Raw genomic sequence first — 21,916 nt, forward strand, 5'->3', positions numbered from 1 at the left:
ATTAGCAGTGCCCAGACTAACATGGTCCAGACTAACAGTGTGCTGACTAGCAGTGCCAGACTAACAGTGTCCATACTAACAGGGTTTCTGACTAATACTGTATTTACCTTTGCAAACTGACTTGTACATAGTCCCTGGACCTAAGTATGCCAAGGCCAATTGTTTCTATTTGAAGCCAATGACTGGTTACAATAGGGCTTCCCCATATCGATCTAGTCCTTCAGGACACAGACGCTTCTGTCAAAGGTAATATAGTTCACATGGCCATTTGGATTGAGAGTCACATGGCCTTGTACCGTAACTTAGATGGTTCATAATATTACCAGAGAATGTCACCCAAGTGTCTTTTAAGATTAAACACATCAAAGTGAGTTGACAAAAGTCACAAGTACCCAAACTTGCCAAGTCAGTGGGTTTGATTTTTACGCCGCTTTTAGCAATATTCAAGCAATATAACGGCAGGGGACACCAGAAATGGGCTTTACACATTGTACACATGTCAGGAATCCAACCCAGGTCTTCAGTGTGACGAGCAAACACTTTAACCACTAGGCTACCCGACCGCCCCAAAACTTGCCAAGAAAATTTTGACTCACATCAAGAAATCTTGATATACATTGAGCACTGAAGAGGGGGAGATTCTACTTATCATCCAAAAGAGTTCCTCAAACTTTTTCAGTTTGTTAACAGTAACTCAATGTCTTGAGTATAAAAAATACAGCTACGGCTGCAGAGTCTGAGATTGGTGATGTCATTTGATTGTGATGTCATGGAAACCAATGATGTCACAATGGTCTGCACAGCATTGTGATGCAACTTCCATTATCTCCCAAGAACTATCTCCTGTGGAAGCCAGTGAGGGATGATACCAGATGTTACTTGCTCTTCATTCCCGCAATCTGCAGGCTGCTTATGTTTCAATAGTAGAGGAAAAATATCCTTCACAATGACTCGTTAGATCATCCTTCTGCTGCAGCCAAGGTTGTCCTACGCTAACAGAATGGCACTAAGCTGAAAACTTTGTCATTGACAATTCTTTTGAATGGCCTGGTCTGATCAATATTCAAACACAAACAGCCTACAAAAGATGCATATCATATTCATTCAAATTTATTCTGCCATTCACACAACAAACAAACAAATCATCTCGTTGGATTTATACAGAAACATATAAATATCATATATCACGCCTGAAAGGATAACTAAATATGCCTCAGAAACTGACAATGACAAAACCTTGTTTACGAAAACCTTATTGTTGCCCTTGACCTTTTACCTAGTTTCATAAATAGCAGTCCAATCCTAAAGAAGGCATATATATACCAAGTTTAGAAGTATTACACTAGTTAGGGACTACATCAAATTTCAAAACACAGTAAGTAGGTTTACTCCATTCTACCATGACAACAAGAGCACGTGGAAAACGGCACTCTCTTGCAATGGGTACAAAGTTCTGCTATCTAAGAACAATCCTAAAAGGGGAAATGTAAGAAATATTACTTCCATAGTTCAACATTAAAATACACATAGTTTTGACCATTTGATAATAAGGGTTCAAAACACATAGTTTTTAAAAAAGAATTTCGACAAATAACCCTCCGAACTGATTTGTGTTTTGTAGAAACCTCTTGTGCACTGTTTGGAATCATCAAGTCATTTCTTGGAAATTTTAGGCCGCAGATGACCTGACTATTTTGACATAAATGATAGGATTAGAACTGTCAATTTCAAGATTTCACGGATTCAAGGCCAGAATATGCAAGAAATGACAGTTGTTGCCCAGTAACAGTGGATCGTGTATGATTTGCCTAATTGTGCGTGTCCTCAAATGAATTTCATCAAGTCTGATAAGTTGTTATGATCAAGTTCTTGTACTGTGACTTCAGTGATGTCAGGACATTGTTTTCGTGGCCTTTCCAAGGGAGGAGTGTTTTCTGATGAACTTTCAAATCCCCTCCTGCCAAATCCTTACAGTGGTGGTTGATGGAGGTGGCAATGACTCTCGATCACAAAAGGTTTGTAAACAATGTGTCGTCATGAATAAAGTATTATTAAACATATTTTATTGTCCAAAAAGACAAAGGGATTGGGCACAAGTGCAGCACTAATTACCGCCTTCTCCCTGAATAAAGTATGCAAAAGATATGCCTTCATCATGTCTTGTAATCTCATCATCGAAGCAGTCAGTGCTATGGCCTAGAACATCACATCGTCGTCAAAACCATCCAATATCAACCTACCGTATTTCCTCTATTATTATGTTTTAACATCCCAAATCATCACAAGTCACCACTTCATCACTAGACTGATCTGGCCATAGCAAGTTTCATCTAGAAATATTCTACCGAACGGAAAGACAGAATGACGGACAGATGAACTGTGTTCCCATATTCCCTGCCCCACATCACGCAGGGAAATGAACCAAGTTAAATATCATGCAACCTTTCACTACTTCTAAAGATGTAAACATTTATCAGTTCTAGTGCCAATAACAAACACCACCTATCTTCCAACACTGATAAACAGATATAATACTAAGAATTCTCTCCAAAATGTGGAGCAATAATTCCCAGAAGGTCACCTGGTATCATCTCTGATCCCGGCTCACCGTTATAATTTCAGTTAACTATGTGCATGGGCTGCATATAAGTGATCTAATTGACTGTAGATTTATCTACACTAATGCCCTGCAAGCTCCTGAAGCAGATGATGGAGAGTGACGCCGGATAAATGAGCCCAGCAGAGGGTCCCTGCAGGAACAGGAATCGTTCCGGTACAAGGTGAGATTAACCACTTGAGTGACCTTCTCAAGACCTGCTCCAGGGCACACAGGCAACCGGGGATGGTCCATGGACAGCACCCTTCAACCTGGCTTGTGGATCGTCAATGATCACTGATGATGGAGTTTCACAAAATGTATCCTATTGTGTTTGTTTGGAATGATGCTGCTCTATAAACGAGGCCCTGTGTTAACCTGGAGGTCGTCATCCAAGATCAGTCACATATATTCCTTCATATACGAGTGAGTGAGTGAGTGAGTGAGTGAGTGAGTGAGTGAGTGAGTGAGTGAGTGGTAGGGTGGGTGAGTGAGTGGTAGAGTGAGTGAGTGAGTGAGCGAGTGAGTGACAAACTTACAACAGTCACTGCTATTTGTCATTGATAAATCTTGCACAAATCCTTAATGTGGTCAACTGTTTCACCCAGTCTCGGCTGCTGGGAACCCAGTACAGCCCATCCACAGCAGTCATGAGTTTCTAACATATACTACGCTACATAGGGATGTTCTCATAATTCAATGATATTCCAGCAACTACTATTTGTTGTGACTGTACTAGAACTACTTCCCTATGTTACATGAGATAAAAACCTGTCACTAGTTACACATCCTGCAGTCTTTCACTACTCACAAACACCAACTGGAGTTCTCAGCAAGTCGGTTTTAACTCAACTTTTTGCAATATTTCAGCAATATGACACATTGAGCCTATGTGAGGAACCCAACCCAGGTCTTCAGCACTGAGAAGTTTCCTTCAGCATCAAGGAGTTTCCTTCAGCATTGAGGAGTTTCCTTCAGCACTGAGAAGTTTCCTTCAGCATCGAGGAGTTTCCTTCAGCACGGAGAAGTTTCCTTCATCATTGAGAAGTTTCCTTCAGCACGGAGAAGTTTCCTTCAGCATCGAGGAGTTTCCTTCAGCACTGAGAAGTTTCCTTCAGCATCGAGGAGTTTCCTTCAGCACGGAGAAGTTTCCTTCAGCATTGAGGAGTTTCCTTCAGCACTGAGAAGTTTCCTTCATCATTGAGGAGTTTCCTTCAGCACTGAGAAGTTTCCTTCAGCATCAAGGAGTTTCCTTCAGCACTGAGAAGTTTCCTTCATCATTGAGGAGTTTCCTTCAGCACGGAGAAGTTTCCTTCAGCATCAAGGAGTTTCCTTCAGCACGGAGAAGTTTCCTTCAGCATCAAGGAGTTTCCTTCAGCACTGAGAAGTTTCCTTCAGCATCAAGGAGTTTCCTTCAGCACTGAGAAGTTTCCTTCAGCATCGAGGAGTTTCCTTCAGCACTGAGAAGTTTCCTTCAGCATTGAGGGGTTTCCTTCAGCATCGAGATGTTTCCTTCAGCACTGAGAAGTTTCCTTCAGCACTGAGAAGTATGCTATAGCATCAACAAGTTTCCTTCAGCATCGACAAGCTAGCTTCATCACTGAGAAGCTTCTTTAGTGGCAGGACACAGTCAAAGTTTTACACAACTAACTACTGTGAGATGGAAGCCATCGAAGGAGCACACAAGCATATAATGACATCCACATGAACTGGAGTGCAGTGAAGTCATTAACATTTCAGGATAAAATTATCTACGAGAACGATTTCTAGTCTACAAATAAATCCCCCCCTCCCCTCTACCCCAATTCCCAAGCTGCTATTCTTTATGGAAGCTTAAGCAATGGGGTATTCCGCAAGCATCTGGGGCCGTCTCCCGCGGCCTCGTCTGTATGGGAGGGATCAATTACTCTCTCCAGACGATAGTAACAACTGGATACAACTGCCCCTCCACGTCACTGCAACACCGTCTACACACTGTGTCTAATCTGAGCTTCACAGCAGATTGCGAGGCTGTAACCAACACAATCAACACCCAAGAGCTCACCAGCTGAACACACGTCTTTGAAGCTGCTTTCCTGGCAACTAATTACCAATTCATTGACTTCATTATTTATATGATTCTCAGGTATGCTAAAAAGTATGGTGTAAAAACTGGAAAGACAAAACAGAATATGCGTGACAAGTTGTGTTTTCACCTTGTTTAACAGACAACACTACAGAATAAATAGAATATACACTTGTGCACGTGTGCATGATCAGGAGTGAGTATTGACCATCATACTTCCCCTACATGAATGTGAATCATCCAACATATACCATACTTCATTGAATTTTAATCAACCAATATATAGCATACTTCAATGAACATGAATCATCCAACATATACCATACTTCAATGAATGTGAATCATCCAATATATACCATACTTCATTGAATGTGAATCATCCAACATATACCATACTTCAATGGATGTGAATCATCCAACATATACCATACTTCAATGAATGTGAATCATCAAAAATATACCATACTTCAATGAACATGAATCATCCAACATATACCATACTTCAATGAATGTGAATCATCCAACATATACCATACTTCAATGAATGTGAATCATCAAAAATATACCATACTTCAATGAATGTGAATCATCCAATATATACATGATATACCATACTTCAATGAATGATAATCATCCAATATATACCCGACTGCCCCTGAAGGCTTGAGTCAGTGAGTTAGTGAGTATACCAGACCACCCCTGAAGGCTTGAGTCAGTGAGTTAGTGAGTATACCAGACCACCCCTGAAGGCTTGAGTCAGTGAGGTAGTGGGTATACCAGACTGCCCCTGAAGGCTTGAGTCAGTGATTCAGTGAGTATACCAGACTGCCCCTGAAGGCTTGAGTCAGTGAGTTAGTGAGTATACCAGACTGCCCCTGAAGGCTTGAGTCAGTGAGTTAGTGAGTATACCAGACCACCCCTGAAGGCTTGAGTCAGTGATTCAGTGAGTATACCAGACCACCCCTGAAGGCTTGAGTCAGTGAGTTAGTGAGTATACCAGACCACCCCTGAAGGCTTGAGTCAGTGATTCAGTGAGTATACCAGACCACCCCTGAAGGCTTGAGTCAGTGAGTTAGTGAGTATACCAGACCACCCCTGAAGGCTTGAGTCAGTGATTCAGTGAGTATACCAGACTGCCCCTGAAGGCTTGAGTCAGTGAGTTAGTGAGTATACCAGACCACCCCTGAAGGCTTGAGTCAGTGAGTTAGTGAGTATACCAGACCACCCCTGAAGGCTTGAGTCAGTGATTCAGTGAGTATACCAGACTGCCCCTGAAGGCTTGAGTCAGTGATTCAGTGAGTATACCAGACCACCCCTGAAGGCTTGAGTCAGTGAGTTAGTGAGTATACCAGACCACCCCTGAAGGCTTGAGTCAGTGAGGTAGTGGGTATACCAGACCACCCCTGAAGGCTTGAGTCAGTGAGGTAGTGGGTATACCAGACCACCCCTGAAGGCTTGAGTCAGTGAGGTAGTGGGTATACCAGACCACCCCTGAAGGCTTGAGTCAGTGATTCAGTGAGTATACCAGACTGCCCCTGAAGGCTTGAGTCAGTGAGTTAGTGAGTATACCAGACCACCCCTGAAGGCTTGAGTCAGTGAGTTAGTGAGTATACCAGACCACCCCTGAAGGCTTGAGTCAGTGAGGTAGTGGGTATACCAGACCACCCCTGAAGGCTTGAGTCAGTGAGGTAGTGGGTATACCAGACCACCCCTGAAGGCTTGAGTCAGTGAGGTAGTGGGTATACCAGACCACCCCTGAAGGCTTGAGTCAGTGATTCAGTGAGTATACCAGACTGCCCCTGAAGGCTTGAGTCGGTGAGTTTGTGAGTATATCAGACCTCCCCTGAAGGCTTGAGTCAGTGAGTCAGCGAGTATACCAGACTGCCCCTGAAGGCTTGAGTCAGTGAGTATACCAGACCGCCCCTGAAGGCTTGAGTCGGTGAGTCAGTGAGTATACCAGACCGCCCCTGAAGGCTCGAGTCAGAGAGTATACCAGACCGCCCCTGAAGGCTTGAGTCAGTGAGTATACCAGACCGCCCCTGAAGGCTTGAGTCGGTGAGTCAGTGAGTATACCAGACCGCCCCTGAAGGCTTGAGTCAGAGAGTATACCAGACCGCCCCTGAAGGCTTGAGTCAGTGAGTATACCAGACCGCCCCTGAAGGCTTGAGTCAGTGAGTATACCAGACCGCCCCTGAAGGCTTGAGTCGGTGAGTCAGTGAGTATACCAGACCGCCCCTGAAGGCTTGAGTCAGTGAGTTAGGGAGTATACCAGGCCGCCCCTGAAGGCTTGAGTCAGTGAGTTAGTGAGTATACCAGACTGCCCCTGAAGGCTTGAGTCAGTGAGTTAGGGAGTATACCAGACCACCCCTGAAGGCTTGAGTCAGTGAGTTAGGGAGTATACCAGACCACCCCTGAAGGCTTGAGTCAGTGAGTATACCAGACCACCCCTGAAGGCTTGAGTCGGTGAGTATACCAGACCACCACTGAAGGCTCGAGTCAGAGAGTATACCAGACCGCCCCTGAAGGCTTGAGTCAGTGAGTCAGTGAGTATACCAGACCGCCCCTGAAGGCTCGAGTCAGAGAGTATACCAGACCACCCCTGAAGGCTTGAGTCAGTGAGTCAGTGAGTATACCAGACCGCCCCTGAAGGCTTGAGTCAGTGAGTATACCAGACCGCCCCTGAAGGCTCGAGTCAGAGAGTATACCAGACCGCCCCTGAAGGCTTGAGTCAGTGAGTCAGTGAGTATACCAGACCGCCCCTGAAGGCTCGAGTCAGAGAGTATACCAGACCACCCCTGAAGGCTTGAGTCAGTGAGTCAGTGAGTATACCAGACCGCCCCTGAAGGCTTGAGTAAGTGAGTATACCAGACCGCCCCTGAAGGCTTGAGTCAGTGAGTATACCAGACTGCCCCTGAAGGCTCGAGTCAGAGAGTATACCAGACTGCCCCTGAAGGCTTGAGTCAGTGAGTCAGTGAGTATACCAGACTGCCCCTGAAGGCTTGAGTCAGTGAGTATACCAGACTGCCCCTGAAGGCTTGAGTAAGTGAGTATACCAGACCGCCCCTGAAGGCTCGAGTCAGAGAGTATACCAGACCGCCCCTGAAGGCTTGAGTAAGTGAGTATACCAGACTGCCCCTGAAGCTTGAGTCAGTGAGTATACCAGACTGCCCCTGAAGGCTTGAGTCAGTGAGTATACCAGACCGCCCCTGAAGGCTTGAGTAAGTGAGTATACCAGACCGCCCCTGAAGGCTTGAGTTAGTGAGTATACCAGACCGCCCCTGAAGGCTTGAGTCAGTGAGTATACCAGACCGCCCCTGAAGGCTTGAGTCGGTGTGTCAGTGAGTATACCAGACTGCCCCTGAAGGCTCGAGTCAGAGAGTATACCAGACCGCCCCTGAAGGCTTGAGTCAGTGAGTATACCAGACCGCCCCTGAAGGCTTGAGTCGGTGTGTCAGTGAGTATACCAGACCGCCCCTGAAGGCTCGAGTCAGAGAGTATACCAGACCGCCCCTGAAGGCTTGAGTCAGTGAGTATACCAGACCGCCCCTGAAGCTTGAGTCAGTGAGTATACCAGACCGCCCCTGAAGCTTGAGTCAGTGAGTATACCAGACCGCCCCTGAAGGCTTGAGTCAGTGAGTATACCAGACCGCCCCTGAAGGCTTGAGTCAGTGAGTATACCAGACCGCCCCTGAAGGCTTGAGTCAGTGAGTATACCAGACCGCCCCTGAAGGCTTGAGTCGGTGAGTTAGTGAGTATACCAGACTGCCCCTGAAGGCTTGAGTCAGTGAGTATACCAGACCGCCCCTGAAGGCTTGAGTCAGTGAGTATACCAGACTGCCCCTGAAGGCTTGAGTCAGTGAGTATACCAGACCGCCCCTGAAGGCTTGAGTCAGTGAGTATACCAGACTGCCCCTGAAGGCTTGAGTCGGTGAGTTAGTGAGTATACCAGACCGCCCCTGAAGGCTTGAGTCAGTGAGTTAGGGAGTATACCAGACCGCCCCTGAAGGCTTGAGTCGGTGAGTTAGTGAGTATACCAGACTGCCCCTGAAGGCTTGAGTCAGTGAGTATACCAGACTGCCCCTGAAGGCTTGAGTCGGTGAGTATACCAGACCACCCCTGAAGGCTTGTGTCAGTGAGTATACCAGACCACCCCTGAAGGCTTGAGTCGGTGAGTTAGTGAGTGAGGATACCAGACCGCCCCTGAAGGCTTGAGTCAGTGAGTTAGGGAGTATACCAGGCCGCCCCTGAAGGCTTGAGTCAGTCAGTTAGTGGGTATACCAGACTGCCCCTGAAGGCTTGAGTCGGTGAGTATACCAGACCGCCCCTGAAGGCTTGAGTCAGAGAGTATACCAGACCGCCCCTGAAGGCTTGAGTCAGTGAGTATACCAGACCGCCCCTGAAGGCTTGAGTCGGTGTGTCAGTGAGTATACCAGACCGCCCCTGAAGGCTCGAGTCAGAGAGTATACCAGACCGCCCCTGAAGGCTTGAGTCAGTGAGTATACCAGACCGCCCCTGAAGCTTGAGTCAGTGAGTATACCAGACCGCCCCTGAAGCTTGAGTCAGTGAGTATACCAGACCGCCCCTGAAGGCTTGAGTCAGTGAGTATACCAGACCGCCCCTGAAGGCTTGAGTCAGTGAGTATACCAGACCGCCCCTGAAGGCTTGAGTCAGTGAGTATACCAGACTGCCCCTGAAGGCTTGAGTCGGTGAGTTAGTGAGTATACCAGACTGCCCCTGAAGGCTTGAGTCAGTGAGTATACCAGACTGCCCCTGAAGGCTTGAGTCAGTGAGTATACCAGACTGCCCCTGAAGGCTTGAGTCAGTGAGTATACCAGACCGCCCCTGAAGGCTTGAGTCAGTGAGTATACCAGACTGCCCCTGAAGGCTTGAGTCGGTGAGTTAGTGAGTATACCAGACCGCCCCTGAAGGCTTGAGTCAGTGAGTTAGGGAGTATACCAGACCGCCCCTGAAGGCTTGAGTCGGTGAGTTAGTGAGTATACCAGACTGCCCCTGAAGGCTTGAGTCAGTGAGTATACCAGACTGCCCCTGAAGGCTTGAGTCGGTGAGTATACCAGACCACCCCTGAAGGCTTGTGTCAGTGAGTATACCAGACCACCCCTGAAGGCTTGAGTCGGTGAGTTAGTGAGTGAGGATACCAGACCGCCCCTGAAGGCTTGAGTCAGTGAGTTAGGGAGTATACCAGGCCGCCCCTGAAGGCTTGAGTCAGTGAGGTAGTGGGTATACCAGACTGCCCCTGAAGGCTTGAGTCGGTGAGTATACCAGACCGCCCCTGAAGGCTTGAGTCAGAGAGTATACCAGACCGCCCCTGAAGGCTTGAGTCAGTGAGTATACCAGACCGCCCCTGAAGGCTTGAGTCGGTGAGTTAGTGAGTATACCAGACCGCCCCTGAAGGCTTGAGTCAGTGAGTTAGGGAGTATACCAGACCACCCCTGAAGGCTTGAGTCAGTGAGGTAGTGGGTATACCAGACCACCCCTGAAGGCTTGAGTCAGTGAGTTAGGGAGTATACCAGACCGCCCCTGAAGGCTTGAGTCGGTGAGTATACCAGACCACCCCTGAAGGCTTGAGTCAGTGAGTATACCAGACCGCCCCTGAAGGCTTGAGTCAGTGAGTTAGGGAGTATACCAGAACGCCCCTGAAGGCTTGAGTCGGTGAGTATACCAGACCACCCCTGAAGGCTTGAGTCAGTGAGTATACCAGACCACCCCTGAAGGCTTGAGTCAGTGAGTATACCAGACCACCCCTGAAGGCTTGAGTCGGTGAGTATACCAGACCACCCCTGAAGGCTAGAGTCAGTGAGTTAGGGAGTATACCAGACCGCCCCTGAAGGCTTGAGTCGGTGAGTATACCAGACCACCCCTGAAGGCTTGAGTCAGTGAGTATACCAGACCGCCCCTGAAGGCTTGAGTCAGTGAGTTAGGGAGTATACCAGACCGCCCCTGAAGGCTTGAGTCGGTGAGTATACCAGACCACCCCTGAAGGCTTGAGTCAGTGAGTATACCAGACCACCCCTGAAGGCTTGAGTCAGTGAGTATACCAGACCGCCCCTGAAGGCTTGAGTCAGTGAGTATACCAGACCGCCCCTGAAGGCTTGAGTCGGTGAGTATACCAGACCACCCCTGAAGGCTTGAGTCGGTGAGTATACCAGACCACCCCTGAAGGCTTGAGTCAGTGAGTATACCAGACCGCCCCTGAAGGCTTGAGTCAGTGAGTATACCAGACCACCCCTGAAGGCTTGAGTCAGTGAGTTCGTGAGTATACCCGACTTGAGATGTGGGACCGTACACAAACAGCCACGTCACAGAACGCGACCATCCGATCCTCCATAGGACTTCTATACTAAATTATTTCCACATACAACTGTATGTTCCGAAAGAATTAAAACCACCCTATCAAGTGCTAAAACGAACACATGAAATAAAAGAAAAAGTTTCCCCACAAAGACTATTATTACTATCACATTTAGCAAATTTGGCAGGAGATAAAAAAGCCTTGTTTTATTCAACAGTAATTAAATGTTGGTTGGTGATCAATACCCAAGCAATAACAATCCTGGCTACCAATGTAACACTCTATGTGGTAAATTTTTTGGCTGAAGCCCATCACCATCTCTCGCCTCTTCCACAAGCAGCAACACATGTAACCTCCCACCCTGTACTGCCTCACCACCAATGACTATCCAGGCTCTTTGATGAGAGATGACCACCACGTCTAGTCACACAAGAGATTAGAATATCACCATTTTCCCTCATCTATAAGCTGCACCATTTGCTCAATCAATCATAATCAACTTAACTTCCCGCGAGCCTGCAAGAGGTGTCTCCCGACGTCCCACAATGCCCCTGCTCAGTGGACGTGTGTACAGGAAGCATCATAACGCGATATTCAAGCTAATGAGATCACAGACTGGGAGTATGTCCTCCGATAAACTCCACTGATCAATGGAGATGAAGTGTAAATGTTGCCCCTCTTGGTTCCAGTTGAGTACATTCACATTAATGCTGTGGATAGCGTCAATCTACCAAACAACACAACCCTTCAGTTATTAGGTAAGGAAAAAACACTATTTGTAAACATCCATAGTTTGACCTAAATACCATCTGCCAGATCATGCGATTATCAGACAATGCAATGATATTCAGAAATTATATTAATCCATTTTCCAAGAATTATATTTTGAAACCAATATAATCTTTTTAGATAACATTTTCATTTCAGTAAAAATCAAGTAAACAAATCCAGATATGAAAAATACAGTTTACTGAGATAAAACTATTAAATCATTGAAAATTCTCAGTATTAAAATGAAATCATGAGGTAAATGATAAAATAAGATAAAAAATATATCCTTTCAGTTTCACTGATCAATTGATTGACAGGGGAACTGATCCGGGGTAGAATAGGTCTTCAGCAACCCATGCTTGCCAAAAAAGGTGACTTTGCTTGTCGTAAGAGGCGACTAACGGGATCAGGTGGTCAGACTCGCTGACTACGTTGATGCATGTCATTGTATCCGAATTGCTTGGATCGATACTCATGATGTCAATCACTGGATTGTCTGGTCCAGACTCAATCATTTACAGACCGCCGTCATATAGCTGGAATATTGCTGAGTGCTGCATTAAACAACAACCAACCAACCACAGGGTAACTGCTGACAAAAAATAAACCTGCCGACTTGGTTGATGCATGTTCAGTTCGGTAAAAAACAAATTATCAGTGGTAGAAAGTTGCTAACAAACATATGTTATGAGATGGGAAGATACCTACAATACAACAGGCAGCGGTTATAAAGAGGAAAATCAGACTCTCTGCTGGCATGTTATCCACAGTCTCACATTTATATCGAGCCCTGATATTGCAAGGTGTCTATCAGCAATGAGTGAGTGAGTGAGTGAGGATGGTTATACGCCGCTTTTAGCAATATTCCAGCAATATCACCGCGGAACACCAGAAATGGGCTTCACACATTGTACCCATGTCGGGAATCGAACCCGGGTCTTTAACCACTTGACTACCTGACCGCCCTTTCTTGTAGTAACCTAACAATTCAATGGTGGAAATGTCAGGTGTCAAACTAAACTCGACAATCAATGTGGAAATTACTCAATTCTGATTGGCCAATCAGAGGTATCAAATCACAATAACCACCTCTGATTGAAACAAGCCATGGAGGCTAATATTGATAAAACTTCTTTTTCAGTCATTGTCAAAAGGCTTCTCTTAAATAACAAAATGGAGAGTTGTTGCTACTACAGCCTTCGAAGTATGTGGCAATAAATTTTGGGCAGAAAGCACAAGAGAAATCAACTATAAGAGTTTATTTCAACGTATAGGGACAACAGATATCTTGATTGTGACGTCATATCTTTCACATCAAAAAGATTGGTCTGATGCCAAAATAGTGACATGTTGTCACAACTAAACCTAGGCCTACATTTAGTCCCAGAAATAAAGTTATCTTACTTAAAAATATATATCTACAAAATAAAAAAAATACATTTCAAATGGTGCCCTTGAAGGGACAGTACGTCAAAAGTTCTGTGTTTTTAATTATGCATGAAATAATTTGGGAGTGTGACGTCACATTCAATTCAAAAAACAATCCAAATCAGTTGTGCTCTGCACAGTGAAGCCAACAACGCAAGCGCTGCGCAGAGTACACTGGCTTCAGTAATGTATTTTATTAGAGGCAAATTGAAGAGAAAGCTTGTGTTGTTTTATAACAGATGAGTTACAAACTACTCATTGCCATCTGGATTAGATTAGAAGCCAGTGTTTACCAAGATTACACTACACTATAAATGCCTTGGTCGTATGAAGCCATGGAATCACTCACCTACCCAGAGTTCCTTGCGGCCAGCCTAGTATACCTCTATCGTATTGTCATATCGTGTATTTATCCTCCATGTCCTGTCCTCGAAGCCCTACGGAGAGCTAGCGATAGGTCGCTTTGATGTGTTAAGCTTATACTGTCGCAGTTGTAGCAGTGCCAATATGATAACACAAAACAATATATGAAGCACACCGAAAGGCTTGCATTAGGCCCGTCTGTTCTTACTTCAGAATAAGGGTATTTCTTTACAAAAAAGAGAAACATCCAGCCACATGATAAACCTACACCCACTGTGTGGTCACTTGAGAAGAAAATTCTGTTGCGGAATAAGGCGCTCCTTGAGTAAGCCCAGGGCTTTGTTTATACACAAAGCTTCAGAACGGTCAAAGTCCTTTAATTCCAAGGCCTGAGGCAATCTAGACTTGAGTCGGACTCTTTTTTTAGATATTTTCTAGGGTCTGGGAGGCCCTTAAACTAGACCTTGCAAGACTTGCTTCATTTTCGTCTAGGCTTCCCACTTCATGTTTGACATGAAGTAGCTGTGCTACACATACTCTCAATGTTGGTCATATATGTGAGCAAATTATGACGATGTTTGAGTACAGACTGACATATTTTGTTTAAAGTCTGTGTTTCTTTAATTCAGAATGAAAACCCCCTCAAAACACCGTATTCATCCCAGGCCACTTCACTCAACATCTTCTCCCACACCAAAGAGTTCATGTTGAATTTTAAATACCCTAATTAAAAATAAGAGGTATCTAACCTACAATGAGGCTACCTCAAATTTCAAAACAGAGTAGGCTGATCTCCTAATTGTGTCCAAGTCGTTTGGGAAGTCTTATGCTGTAATACTGAAATACATCATAAAGTTCCATCGATATTCAGTGATGATTACAAGAACCACCACAGAACAACAGGATATATGGATTGTCTGATACCCCAAGATCAGATTAATGTATTTAGAGTAAAAGCCTTGTATTTAATGCCCCTGAGCAGTAGATAAGTGACACCCCAGTAGGTCACCCAAGGGAAGAAACCCCGAAGTTACACATCCAAGAAATGTACTCAGTTCAACATTTTAAATTATTCAATTTTAATATTATATATAGAAAAAAGGTTTCAAAACTAAACCCTGTAACTTACAGAAGACCTCATCAATCTCATCTACACAAAACCCTAAATGGACATTTTGTAAATAATATAAGACATTTATGTAATGATTAATTGATACACTCTATCCTAATGCTGTTTATGTGGGAAACAGCAATGACGTGACCAGTTTCACCTCCAGCATGCATGACTAACACACCATGGAGGACACACCGTTTTTTCAAGACCTCATAAGGACTGCATAGAATTGCCCAACATCTGCAAAGGTCACTATTTCTTAACATTTAAAAGCTTCTCAAATTTAAGTGAGCTTCTACTACAGGATTTACGGTAGTGCACACTGTCCCCAGGGCATGTCACCAACAAATGCCGTCCAGATATCTTTGTGTCAGCTTGCTTTCAATCGGTGGCCATTTCCTGCGGATTCCACAAGACGTTGGTAAGGCATACCAGGTCCTCAAGCAAGCAGCCAAATATAGACTGTCAGTGTTCCTCAAACATGTCGTCTCTCTATTTTTTCACACTCTGTTAATGCCAGCACAAACTTGACGAATTCGGATTCTATTGCAGGCTCGTTATGGTAATGACCATTCCGATCCAAGTCTCCTGCATCTTCAGAGCAACCATTATGGAATTTCTAATTTGCAAATGCCAGGGGGTTGAAGTGGTAAACACGACTATAGTGTCGCGAGTCAATAGTTTGGCGATTATGTTTAATTTTGGCCAATACGTCTGGCTTAGGATTCAAACACATCGTGCTGAAGACAATGACAATGAAAGTCATTTCTGGCCACATCAGAAAGCTGCTCTATTACAACATTATCAAGCATCACGGACAGGGCTGCTGCGGACATTTTTATGCTGTGTGTTAAATTCAAATCAATGGCAAACAAGTTCAGCTGTATTGAGTAATCGGGAGGGCTGGATGAAGACTTGGGGGTAATGACAGAAACCACACACACTCATGCGAGTCCATATACGAAACGTGTCACTGACTGAGGCTTCAACCGGGAAAACCTTAATTGGTCAAAATGAACTTAATGCAATACTACTTCATGAACTCTGAGATCCAAACCCTAATATTGTTACTTTCATGTTACTTTCATGTTACTCCCTGTGTTAATGACACAGCCATTAGTAACATGTAATCAATCTAACTCAACCGCTGATTTTCTTCCTGTTGCCTTCAAACCTTGATACAATTATTTCTCCTTTAGTTTGACAGTGCAGGTGAGGTGAAATGAGGATTAATGTTGTGTCCAAGATTTTTGCACCTATAGAGCAACGTGCATACATGTGTGTGTTTGTGTGGCTGCTTGTACTAGTCTGTAGTGCCAGCACACAGAGACACCATGCTTCAGTTTAAATTATAGCTAAAATGGATAGAATTATCATTAAACCGACCGCATGTTATCAAAAATGAGCGGGACACTGTAACTTGATAATGCCCTCCTATTGCTTGACGACGGGCCATTATCACGCCTGTTGTTAGGTGACGTCATAGGATAGGGATAGGTGACATCATGTTCAATAATGACATTGGTGTCGATTGCAGTAAATGTTTCAAAACTGATATTGTTGTTTCTTTTTATTTGATAACAAATTCCATCCATTTCAGCTATAATAACGGTAACACTATTTTCCAGGGCATTATCATTTGCTGAAGCCCAAGGTCTCCCATTAACTGCCCGACGAAGGATTATATTTTGACGTCACCCCAATCAGACACAGTATACTGACTCTGAGCCAACCAGTCCTTGTCTTAGCCCCTTAATGCTGAGTGCCAGGCAGGGTAACAGCAAGTACCATCTTTTAACGCCATGGAGGATGGTTGATTGGTATGACGCAGCGGGGGATCAAACCCCGGACCTTCCACTCTTCGGGCTGACGCTCAACCACTATGACCTTGGAAAGTACCACACGGATACATCGCCCTATCGAGACATCAGGATATGTAGTCGTCATGACAACAGAGACACTTACCCATACTTTTGGAATCCTCCCACTCGTCTAACAAATCTGTCACTACAAACGTAAACACAGAGGTCCGGTGTTTCTTATCTTCATTCTGAAAGAGAGATGGAGAGAGATGTACCTCTACAACTGGGAGATGAGCAGTTGGTGGGCCCTTGGTTGGTGGGCCCTTGGTTGGTGGTCAGTGGATGGATGGTGGGGGGTCCCTCAATCTCATCATATTCAGGACCTCCTAAGCTCATCGTATTCAGGACCCTCTAAGCTCATCGTATTCAGGACCCTCTAAGCTCATCGTATTCAGGACCCTCTAAGCTCATTGTATTCAGGACCCTCTAAGCTCATCGTATTCAGGACCCTCTAAGCTCATTGTATTCAGGACCCTCTATGCTCATTGTATTCAGGACCCTCCAAGCTCATCGTATTCAGGACCCTCCAAGCTCATTGTATTCAGGACCCCCTGTGCTCATTGTATCCAGGACCCTCTAAGCTCATTGTATTCAGGACCCCCTGTGCTCATTGTATCCAGGATCGTCTATGCTCATTTTATCCATGACCCTCTATGTTCATTTTATCCACGACCCTCTATGCTCATTGTATCCAATACCCTCAATCTCCATGTATCCATAACCTTTTGCTCATTGTATCTAGGACCCTCTATGGTCATTGTATCCAAGACCCTCTTTGCACATTGTATCCATGACCTTCTATGCTCATTGTAATCAGGACCCCCTATGCTCATTGTATTCAGGACCCTCAATCTCCATGTATCCATAACCCTCTATGCTTATTGTGTCCAGGACCATCTATGCTCATTATATTCAGGACCCCCTTTGCTCATTGTATCCAGGACCCTCAATCTCAATGTATCCATAACCCTCTATGCTCATTGTATCCATGACCCTCTATGCTCATTGTATCCATGACCCTCTATGCTCATTATATTCAGGACAGTCAATCTCAATGTATCCATGACCCTCTATGCTCATTGTATTCAGGACAGTCAATCTCAATGTATCCACAACCCTCTATGCTCATTGTATTCAGGACAGTCAATCTCAATGTATCCACGACCCTCTATGCTCATTGTCTCTCCTCCATACTAGCTCTCATGGAACAAGTCATTTAGACGAGGACAGTTGTGAACAGCAGGTGTCTAATGCGACACTTTCCGCCACTCTCCACAGCAGCATGACCTTACAACAGCAGGATCTTGATTACTGCCTTCATCACAGTCTACTCACTTCGAAGTTCCCCAGGTGTCGGCCAAGCTGCCCCAAAACCCCTGCTTCCTCCCGGGCCTCGCGAGATGCAGCAATCTTCGTCTCCTCTTCCGGCTCAATGCCGCCTCCCGGAACCACCCACCGATCTCTATAACGGCTGCTTGTCACCAGAAGGATCTACAACAAACCAAGTTATCATATGCTTAATGCACTGCTAAAAAAACAGACTTTGGTAAAGAACGCAGAACCTTAATCTCCCCTCAATAAAGTGAGTGAGTTGACTTTAACACCGCTCTTAACAGTATTCCAGTTATATCACAGCATGTCGGCTTAATGTGGGAGGAAAGCCCGAAGGGATGCAGGTCTCAGAGCTTTACCACTTCGGTAAATCCCACGAGCACGGGTATGGTGCTGACAAACCTAGAAACATAATTGGGGTGAATCAGGATCCACAATCATATGATTCTGTTGGCCCAAGGGACGCAACTCTGCACAGCCAATCGACCACTGGGCCACCTGTGCCCCCTCCCTCAAAAAAGGAACTTATTGCTTTGTCATATGAAGACGGAATTATCACAGGTGACCTCATGCTTTGTGAGGAGGTGTTTTCCTATCCACCTGAGAAAATGGAGCGTAAAAAAGATTTTATTGAATAAATCCAAGATTGAAGCATTTCCATGTGTAGATGCTGAACTAGGTACCTTCCCACGCATGCTTCATTCATACATGGGGGCACGGGTGGCCTAGTTGTCTAAGATGCTGCGTTTCGCTGTGCAGAGTTGCGTGCAGAGTTGTGTCCCTTGGGCATGCCAGAAACCTATGATTGTGGGTTTGAATCCTTGTTTCGCCTCGATTATGTTTGTCAGCACCATACCCATGCTCGTGGGTTTGACCGAAGTGGTAAACGTCTGAGACCTGCATCACTTCCGGCTTTCATCCCACATTAAGCTGACATGCCGAGATATACCTGTTATACTGTTAAAAGTAGTGGTTAATCAAACTCACTCACTCATTCTCCTGTATATCTCCCTGCTGATAGTTTGGAGGTCATTTCAAGTTTTCAGACAAAAACATTAGTAGAAATAAAAGAATCACATAAATCACGCAGTAAGGGCTTGGCAGAAGGGAGAATACTATGTGTTTGCCGGTGTATATTCAACTGAAACTCTGCCACTCAGCTTTCATAATCCATAGACTTGAGGGACCGATGATCAAATCTGTGACAACAATTCATTCCTAAGACAGTCTGACCTGTTCCATCCACTAGGGAGGGAGACAGATTGCCTGTCACTGGTAATATAGAGCTTCCTAACCAGGGGAATCAGCTTGTCTGATAAACTTGAAATGTTTCACCTTATCGCAATTACTTTTTAATGACTATTGCTTCAGACCGATGTTGGGCCAACAAGACCCCCAGACACAGCATAAGCAAAACCGTGAAACAATGTGAGACCGAAGGTGTCTCGAACAAGTCCCACTAGACAGATCATGGGCAATTCCGTGAAACAATGTTAGACCAAAGGTATCTCGAACAAGACCCACTAGACAGACCATGGGCAATTCCTTGAAACAATGTTAGACCAAAGGTATCTCGAACAAGACCCACTAGACAGACCATGGGCAATTCCTTGAAACAATGTTAGACCAAAGGTATCTCGAACAAGACCCACTAGACAGATCATGGGCAATTCCGTGAAACAATGTTAGACCAAAGGTATCTCGAACAAGACCCACTAGACAGACCATGGGCAATTCCTTGAAACAATGTTAGACCAAAGGTATCTCGAACAAGACCCACTAGACAGATCATGGGCAATTCCGTGAAACAATGTTACCCCAAAGGTATCTAGGACAAGGCCCACTAGACAGACCATGGGCAATTCCGTGAAACAATGTTACCCCAAAGGTATCTAGGACAAGACCCATTAGACAGACCACGGGCAATATGTTCATCCTAAAATTTGTCATCACCCTTTCCATTTGGAAGTGGGTTTCATTCATTGTTGCTTCGTCAAGATGGGTGCAAAAGCTAACTATCCAAGTATCCATGAAGCAAACATTTGGGTAACATCTACATGGCAACAGCGCATATGATAGTAACGTGTGAGAGTTACTTTACTCGCATCATTTACAAACTAAACTATAACCTGAAATTTCAATTTACACAGTTCAGAATGGGTCAAACAATGGATAAAATATGGCATTTGACAGCACGCACCTGCCGCACTTGGAATGTTGAACTGTGAGTTAATGTTTCACTTGTAAACACCACAAGGATGTTTTGTAATATTTCAGCCAGGATGCATGGCTTCTATTACGTCTTGGATTTTGGGGGTTTCATGTGAAACATTCCGGGCGGTAGGTTGGAAATGAAATAAAATCACAACAAACATGTCTGATTATGTTTGTTTGTTTTTCAAATATTTTTCTTTAATATATTCTTTACTATAGTACAGTACCAGATAAGGTTGTATAGATGTAAAGCCATCGTAAACTTAGTAGCTGTCTTGCAGTACTGTGTGGGATCTGTGGAAATCCCAGATAGAATAGGTCTTCAACAACCCATTCTTGCCATAAAAGGCGACCATGCTTGTCGTAACAAGTGACTCAGGTGGTCAGGCACGCTGACTTGGTTGATGCATGTCATTGTAGTCCAACTGTGTGGTTCGATGCTCATGATGTCAATCACTTGATTACTTAATTAATCATAGACCGCCGTCATATGGCTGGAATATTGCTGAGTGAGGCATTAAACAACAAACCACTACCACAACAAAACAACCATTACTGTATGGAACATGTTTTTATGGTGTCCATTAGCACACAAACAAATTGTGCTTTGTCGCATTGGCAGAATCTGTAAAACAAGTTTTTCAGAAAGGTCTTGCCTAACACTACAATCTCCTGGGAAGGTGGCATGTGGACGGTATAGACGTGTGTGACACATGTGAATCACTACCTCCACATCTCAACTCCTGCGTCAACGTTGACAAGCTGAAACCTAAGCCCGGAAATTGACACATCCCAGTAGAACGTATGAACAACTTGACACAGTCGGATAAGGAAAGGTTATGTAAGGTGGTGATTCTCAAACTGAAACACAACGGTTAACACACAAATTGGTACGTACAGAAATCAGTAACTAACCACATAAGACAAATAACCAATCAGCGAGTAATATTAAAATATACAGTGGGTTTACAAAACTAGAAGGTAATACAATTGGTTAAACTATGTGGCAACAGCAGCAACACACAACAGGCCCTACTACAACAGCAGCAACATACAACAGGCCCTACTACAACAGCAGCAACATCAACAGGCCCTACTACAACAGCAGCAACATCAACAGGCCATATTACAAAAGTCAGTGCAATCACAAGTGTCCAGAATTTGTCCTTATTGAGGCATGTGCATCTTTCTTAAATCCAGGAAACATATTGGAAGATGGCAATAAGGTGGCACATCAAAGTACCATGGCAAAATGAGCAAGTCTAGATATTTAGTCAGATCAGCACAATATATCACCGAGACAGAATTAGCAACTCAAGATATTTAGACAGGTATATTATTGCACCATGGCTGAATCATCTGCAAGACAAGAAGAGCCTGGAGCAAGTCTAGGATTTATCAAAGGTTCCGACACAACAGAAGCATGAGTGAAGCACATGGCCTGGGATAGTTGAATGAGTGTATGGCTGAGCTACTGGGGTCACAACTGATATCAGTGTAAAACATAAACACATAGTTTGCCTATAGAATTTCTTCCAAATCTTATCTCAAATATCTATAAATAATCCAAGGTTGCCAGATAGTTAAACCAGAAAACGTTTTAATATCTCAGGTATTCATTTACAAACACGATCGCCGACATGAAACACAACACTGTAGCTGACACTTCGCTCTATACAGCACCACAGCCTGCCTATATAGCATTCATTACATTGCCCCAATCGGCAGCAATATAACAAAGTAGGCAGCACTATAGCTACAAACATAATAGTGTACCTACCAAATTATAACACGTACATATAACTCTGGACCTACCCATATAACTCTGGACCTACCCATATAACACTGTACCTACCAAATA

At 44.5% G+C, this 21,916-nt stretch overlaps 1 protein-coding gene across 1 annotated transcript in view; it reads right to left on the bottom strand.

Moving 5' to 3' along the window:
- The window catches only part of LOC139480569 (diphosphoinositol polyphosphate phosphohydrolase 1-like), a 53,595-nt gene that overhangs the window by 9,886 nt on the left and 21,793 nt on the right, over positions 1-21,916 (bottom strand). Inside the window, exons 2-3 of the mRNA XM_071263712.1 lie at positions 17,845-18,000; positions 16,613-16,697 (exon numbers count right to left, since the gene is read on the bottom strand). Coding sequence (XP_071119813.1) covers positions 16,613-16,697; positions 17,845-18,000 — 241 coding nt within the window. The remainder of the gene's footprint in view (positions 1-16,612; positions 16,698-17,844; positions 18,001-21,916) is intronic.

This window comes from Haliotis cracherodii, unplaced genomic scaffold (assembly GCF_022045235.1).
Source record: "Haliotis cracherodii isolate W230 unplaced genomic scaffold, xgHalCrac1.p SCAF_4, whole genome shotgun sequence".
NCBI lineage: Eukaryota > Metazoa > Mollusca > Gastropoda > Lepetellida > Haliotidae > Haliotis > Haliotis cracherodii.